Genomic DNA, 7052 nt, shown 5'->3' with positions numbered 1-7052 from the left:
TTGTATTCAAGCATACTTTATTACGAAAAACACACAAGGGCTCAGGTCCTGCCAAATTAATCACAAATATTGCACAAAAGCATCCATGCTGTCAGAAATGTATGACAGTCTTAAGCGGGGTATGTTACACAAAGAAATAACATCTATTATCATCACTCTGCTATGTATCCATTACAAATCTTGATTGTTACAGGAAAAATGTATTATTTCCAACACCAAAACCCTGATTACTCTCTTCAAAATAAAACAAAGATAATGCCATCTCGTAGCGCAGCAGTACTGGGGGAGGTTTGCCTTCATGGCTTTCAGCCAGAAGGGACTAAGGAAGTCAAGTGATGTAGTCTAAAGAGCATGTAGTCCACGTAGACATGGACCCTTTCACCATGTTAACCATGTGCTTAAAGGGCTTTCTGGCTGGAAACCCTAAAGGCTAACTTCACTCATGTTCTAGGGCAGCAATAAAACACTTCACATAAACACAAATAATACACAGTGTGTCTTTTGACCAGGTAAAAAGTACATAAGAAGCAAATGAACTGGCTTTACAGGCTGTATTTCGGTTAGTTACAGAATGCAGGAAAAAATCAATTAGGACGGCTTTTTAGTTCAACATATACCTGGGAAAGAAAGCTTGATGGCCTGTGCAAATCTACATCATTGGCTACATTTACAAGCATGGCATAACAAGGCATTTGCTAACACTGTGGCTATTTACACGTGCCCTTAATAGCTTGTGATTGAAAATTCCTGTTTCTTTGAATACTTCTTAAAAAGGGACACTTCATTGATTTTACACATAAAAAAGGTCTGTTTACTCATCACCGTTGTATAATAATTTGGTAACACATCTGCATACATTCACATATCAACCATTAACTAGTTGCTTATTAGCTCATTTTAGTAGATATTGTCTCTTTATTAGACATCATGAAGTATTTAGTAAAAGTGCAATATGTAAGAAGTGGCCACCTGTCAAATTCATACTCAAAACAAAAAGGATGCAATATTTCATGAGAGAAACTGCTAACTACTGCTAACTGTAGCTGCCCATAGCAAGTTAGCTCAGTTAGGTGTGCAGCTAGTGGTCTGGACTGGCAGCTCAAGGACCAGGGGAAAGTTGGTTTTTACACAACTAGCACAGGAGCTTTGAACCTGGACTGGCAGGGCTAGCTGGTTAGTATGCTAACTATGGTAGATTTCTCTGCAACACAGTATATCAAAATGTCAAAACTGCAATTTATTCACATTCTGTTTATCATTTTTGAATGTTTTCAACTTAAGTTCTTACATATTGCCCCTTTTATTGCCCTGTTAACTAGGAGGCGTTTAACTAAGAGTGTTCCCTCCATAATCTCCCAATTACTGCTTATTCATTCATGTTCACAAGTAAGAAGGCTGTTGTACATGAATTAAGATACTAATAGGCTTTGCTTATTATGGGACCTATATGGTGGTAATACCAAATTGTTCTCCCTAAGCAACACTTGATAACTATAGTCAATGTCATGTAACCAAACCCAAAACTACTAAAGTGTATGTAGTGTCCGAATACCTCCAAATTTAGACTCAGAACATGTTACTCATTTTAATTGGAATTGCTTGTAACTAATTCCTGAACAGAAACTGTGTGGGTTGATCAATTTCAAACAACAAGTGAGTTAGTTGTGAGCAAGACCTCTCTTTAACGGAGACACATTATGCAAACTTGCAGGTTAATCATTTTAATTTGGGTTACTACTTGAATAGGTTTACATGCTAAAAAACACACCAGTTCTCTCACACTGTCCAGTGTTGCAGCATTGTTTTCACCCTCTGTCTAAAATGAGTTTAGTGCCACCCCTCCTAAATAACTATTCTGCTGTAATTGGTCAGCTCACACAGGCCTGAGCCGACACCACTAACAAAAACAGAGCATCTGTGCCAAATCAATTCTTACATGCCACGCTTGCCTGCTGGGCACAAATTATGCAGATGTGTGACATGGTGGCAGTGTGATACCACAAAGTCAGGGGAGTTAAGGTGGGACTACTGACGGGTGTTTCAGGAGCAGTGTTTTTCTGTTGGAGAGGAGTTTCTCTTAACCTTTTAAACTTTCATAATTCTTTTACATGCACAAGAACCTATATAAAACACTGAAGGAAAAGAGAAAAATGGAAAAGCACAAGAGGCCTTTAGCTCCAAGTAATGGCCTCCTAGATATGGTCATGCAGAATAAGGCATAATGGTGAATACGTGTACCCTAATATTAAGGGTTATCATTTCTAGGGTGGCTCCACGGAGCTCTGAAGTCTGAGAGAATAACCCTTGATGACATCTGACAGGTTTATCTCAGCTTGCACTCGTAGATTACACATTTTTAACAGAAAGCCTGCATTATAAACTGGAGGCAAATAGCCTTTACCTGGCAGTGAGGGTCTACTGGAAACGTGTGTAGTTGCAGCAATCCAGCATTTTTGGAACCTGATATATATTAGGGACTAATAATCAGGAAGTCTCTGTCTTTGTTGCACCAACTGACCACTCTTGTCTCCATCTCCCTCTTGTTAGTCCCTAAAATTTATGGGAATGCAACACTCAAACTGTCGGAGTAGCTTTGTAACAGATATTATCTGTCTGCTTGTGAAAAGTATTTTTATATAATCCCTCCTTTTTTTGAAAAACAAAAGTCGGTCACATTTAATAATCATAGACAGAAATAATTATCATAAAAGTTAATAAAGAAATGCCTGATAATAACAGAGGGCATGTAAACCAGGCTACAGCTACAGATGAAAATGACAATTTGTGAAATGGTACAGATGATTCTTTGTTAGTGCACATGACAGAAAGAAGCAGAAGTAGTGAGATGTTTATGTGCCACAGTGAGGATCTAGAATCAGAGTAAAATGGAGTCAGTTGTCTTACAATCACACTATATTACTCTGAGTCATGGCACTGAAACTACATCCATAACTGTTTGTTTGAGATCAGACTTCTCTTTGTATGAACACCCACCCAGCATGAAGGGAAGTAAGAAAAAAGTTCTCCTATGGCACACTGTCGGTCTCCTCAGACTCCACCAGGCAAGACCGGTCTGTTTCCAGCACTCGGAGCGGAGGGTGGTACTCAAAAGGTGTGAAGATCGTGGAGCCCCGATTGTGCCTCTGGTGCAGGAACCAAACAACTGCAGAGACTCCCACGATAGCTACCACACTCAGAATGACCAGGGCGGACATCAGCGGGCGAGACTCTGAGGACAAGTAACAATGCAAGGAAGGTCACTACCATAAACACAAAAATCACAGAGGCATTAGTAAAGAAAGTGCATAAAGGCTAAAAAGGTCAACTTACTTGCACTGATGTGCTCTTCCTCTGGTCCGAAACAGCTTATCGCTAGTGAAAAACAAGTGAAGTCACATTAATCTTAAATCCTTCAGATTTAAACTTTTCATTAAAAAAAGAAATTGATCTTACTCTGATATGCCTCACAGACCACTCCATTCTCCACCTCGTCCAGGCAGCTGACATTTTCCCACTTCCCTGTGGTGGTGTGCAAAGTCACACATGTGTCCAGAGGCAAGAGGTCCGTTGTAAAAGAGCTGTCCTCCCAGTTAGTGTAATGCACAGGTAGTCCACTATGCCACTTCATGTCATCACCTGGCAAGATGCACCAATCAGCACTCCACTCCAGGAGGAACACCAACAACGATCACACGTAATGTCAACCATGTTTGTCTACTCCAGCATATGCACTAGCTGCACTGAAATCATCTTCACACATATTAAATACATCATCAATATTCACACTGATTGATATATGATCTTCAGCTTCTGGTGGCTTAGCTTCTCCGACAATGGCTGTGTAAAAAACAGGATCTCCTGAGTTTTGTTCCAAGATTGGTATAGAGATTGAGTCAGCTAGCTGGCACAAGCAGAAAATAACAGAGGACTGAAACCGACACTAACAGTGCTTCATAATCTACATCGATAGACAGGAGTTGGGATTATTTATCTTTACTCTTGAGCAGTGATGTAACAAGTTCCCAAAAGTTGTAACCTGAGTTACAGTAACAATAGTGTTAAAATATTACTTTGGTATAGGTGAAAAAACACCCATACAAATAGCACTTGAGCAAAGTGCCTGTTATTAAATGAACTTAACTTTCATTTTCTAGCATGAAATGTACTTAAGTTTCAAAAGAACAAATAAAAGTACATTTAGACATATATTTACATGCATGAATACACCATATACTATAGGTTGATCAATTATCAGATCCAATATTCTGAATGTTCTGTTTTTTCCTCCAGTTGCTGATAATTAATTAATGAATAATAATCATTTTTAAAAAAGTGCAACTTCAGCTTTCAAAGAGCATGTTATCTGCATAGTATCTAGTAACTAAAGTTATCAGATGAATCTAGTGGAGTAAAAAATACAATATTTGAATGACATTGATTAATAAATTATTTTCAAAATATAGTGGAGTGAAAGTATGGAGTGGCAGAAGCTGGAAATACTCAAGTACAGCACAAGAACCTCAAAAGTGTACTTAAGTAAAGTGCTTGTGTAAATGTACTTCCATCGCTGCTCTTGAGTCCAATTGTCAAATTAAAGTTTCCAAGATAAAATGTAAAAGTACACTCCCAACATTTAAGATGACACAGACACAAAGGCTTAAAAGTGCTTAACATATGTAGACAAGTCTTTAGTTATGATGTTTTGTACAATTCAGATACCTCTACCTTCTTCCTTTTTTCGACTGCCTCAGAGAGTCAGTTTTTATGTCAGGGAAATTATGCAGCATGTTCTCACAGTCTTCCGGTCATATGGTGGAGTACTTACTGTCTGTGTCATAATACATTGCCAGCCACACATTGACAGCGCCTTTCCACACCCTTGGGCTATAGTTAACGACAAAGTCATTCTCCTCGGCATTCTCGATCGACAAAAGTTCTAGAAAAAGCACAGCAATGCACAGCAACAGGTTGACACACAGGGTAGAAAATATAGTCCGACTGTTATTTTGTCTTTGTAAATATATGAAATATAAAATGTCTCAGGTACCATAGTGTTGGCAGAGGGTTTTTGCTCTCTCAAAAGTGTAGCTTTTGATTTGGTCTTCTTCTCCATGGACAAAGTGGTAACATTTGTGACCTAACGGCACCCAGGTGCGTCCATCTCCAGGGCAGTCTGAGGAAAATAATAGGAAAAAACACACTGATGGAAAGAGTTGGAACCTGAAGAGAGTAGTTTAGAAGTACAAGAAGTACAAATATACACAACAACTAGCTAACTAAACAAAAGTCCACCCTAATGCCGATGGAAAGTTTTGTAGTCCACAAAACATTTCTGGAGCTTCGCAGCAAAACAGTGTTGCAGCATGCTCCTAAACAACTGAATCAGATGGGGACTTGGTTAAAAAAAAACAACTAAAAAACAACTAAAAGAAAACATAGATTGGCTCTTTACAGCTTTTCTGATTCACTCAAGATTCAGATTCCGGAAAACGATTTGAAAAGACTTACACCCTCTTCTCACCCATTATCCTTACTGTAGCCTCCCAGCTGAAAAGTACACCTGTCTGAAGTAGGTGCACAAGCTCGACTGCATGCCGAGGGTGTAAATAACGTGTCTTCGAACCCATTTGGCATCTTGCAACTTTTTAAGATTTGGACAAACTGTATGGAGCCACTTCATGTTTTGTTACAGCTATGTTTTGTTAAAGTCATCTATTGCAGTTGTTAAGGAGAATGCTGCGATGCCATTTTTCTGTGAATCTCCAAATAGCTTTGTGGAGTACAACTGCTAAACTCAACTTTCCATCAGCATGAAGTGGACAATGCCTTTTCATAAATGTTCTTGAATGGGTGATCGTATCTTCGAAAATGCTGCAACAACTTCGCACCATGTTGGGTTGGGTGCCAGTCAACACCACTCCACAAACCCTCAGCAGACTATACATGTCTGAACAGCTGAAACCACCCAGCCATCTAGTTTCACTTTGTGACCACTGTTCCTCTTTATCAGCGCCGATAGTGTCCGTGTCTGTTTGGAAAATGGTGTCATGTCTTTTCTAGACGGTTCCATGTCTAGTTGTGCACCTGTCATTTAAAATCAGATTATTTGACAATGGAGCTCTGTTGTCTCTACTTTAAGTGTTTACAAACTTACTTCACTGTTCATACTTTGTAATAAATTACATGTCGCCCTTCTTCATTAATCATCTCGTCCAAATAAAGAGGACTGTGTACGTGTTTGTTGGAAATTAGCCACCATTAGCCCACCTTCAAGACAAAACACGAAGAACGCCCTCAGCTAAACCAAACCCCAGAGGGAAAAACACTGATTTTAAATGTTTCATTCCCGTTTCGCAACACGGGCAAACCCCTAGCTATAGATAAAGACTTCCTGACAGTTCAGAAGTTGAGTTGCCATTACATGATGTGAAAACAACAGTGTCGACATTCAGGACAGTTGGGTTTGGTAACAGTGAGACATCCACACGTCCACCGAGAAAAGTAGGCACACATTTACGAGCAAAGAGCAGAGTTAACGCCAGGGCACTTGCTGTAACTCGGGCCTGCGCAGTGCTGCGCTCAAACAACAGCTAACGACAGACAAACACACCAACAAATGTGGCTAGTTCAGAGGAGAGACTCGGTTTGAAACTCTTACCTTGCGTCAAAGTAAGCTGCAGCTGCGTCCACAGCACGAACACACACCACAGTGCTGATGGGGAGCAGTGTTTTCTCTTCCGTGGCTCCATGACGGCGAAACACTCACAGAATCACCGAGCAGCAAACTTGTTCTGACCGTTGAACGCACTCGAGTCCGCAGCACAGCGCACGAGCGAGATCCCACCCACACACGCGCGCGCGCGCCACACACACACCAAGTCAGTGCTGTCACTTGTCGTCACAAAGGCCGGAAATAACTGGCAACATTAAACAAAAGTAGGTAATCTGAGCACCATTATTTACGAGTTTACTGATAAAAACAAAACAATAGAGCATGTGTTTTCAGTAACTGTCATTTTGTTGTCAAATGTTGGGAAATGCGCAGATGATGT

General features: G+C 40.1%; 1 protein-coding gene across 1 annotated transcript; it reads right to left on the bottom strand.

Annotated features, from left to right (window-relative positions):
• On the bottom strand, positions 1-6835 carry cd302 (CD302 molecule). The gene is made up of 6 exons (XM_030428632.1): positions 6659-6835; positions 5048-5173; positions 4826-4936; positions 3454-3636; positions 3331-3372; positions 1-3229 (listed from the first exon to the last, which is right to left on the bottom strand). The coding sequence occupies exons 1-6, from the start codon at positions 6747-6749 to the stop codon at positions 3027-3029; spliced, it is 756 nt and encodes a 251-aa protein (XP_030284492.1). The 5' UTR covers positions 6750-6835; the 3' UTR covers positions 1-3026.
• Positions 6836-7052: the final 217 nt, after the last annotated feature.

Source organism: Sparus aurata, chromosome 9 (genome assembly GCF_900880675.1).
Source record: "Sparus aurata chromosome 9, fSpaAur1.1, whole genome shotgun sequence".
Taxonomy (NCBI): domain Eukaryota; kingdom Metazoa; phylum Chordata; class Actinopteri; order Spariformes; family Sparidae; genus Sparus; species Sparus aurata.
This window is presented reverse-complemented; position numbering and strand designations above follow the sequence as displayed.

Coding starts and splice junctions, on each gene's coding strand:
- cd302 (XM_030428632.1), bottom strand. CDS start 6,749: ATGGAGCCACGGAAGAGAAAACACTGCTCCCCATCAGCACTGTGGTGT. Junction 5,174..6,658: donor GCAGCTTACTTTGACGCAAG/GTAAGAGTTTCA, acceptor TATTTTCCTCAG/ACTGCCCTGGAGATGGACGC. Junction 4,937..5,047: donor AACCCTCTGCCAACACTATG/GTACCTGAGACA, acceptor TGCTTTTTCTAG/AACTTTTGTCGATCGAGAAT.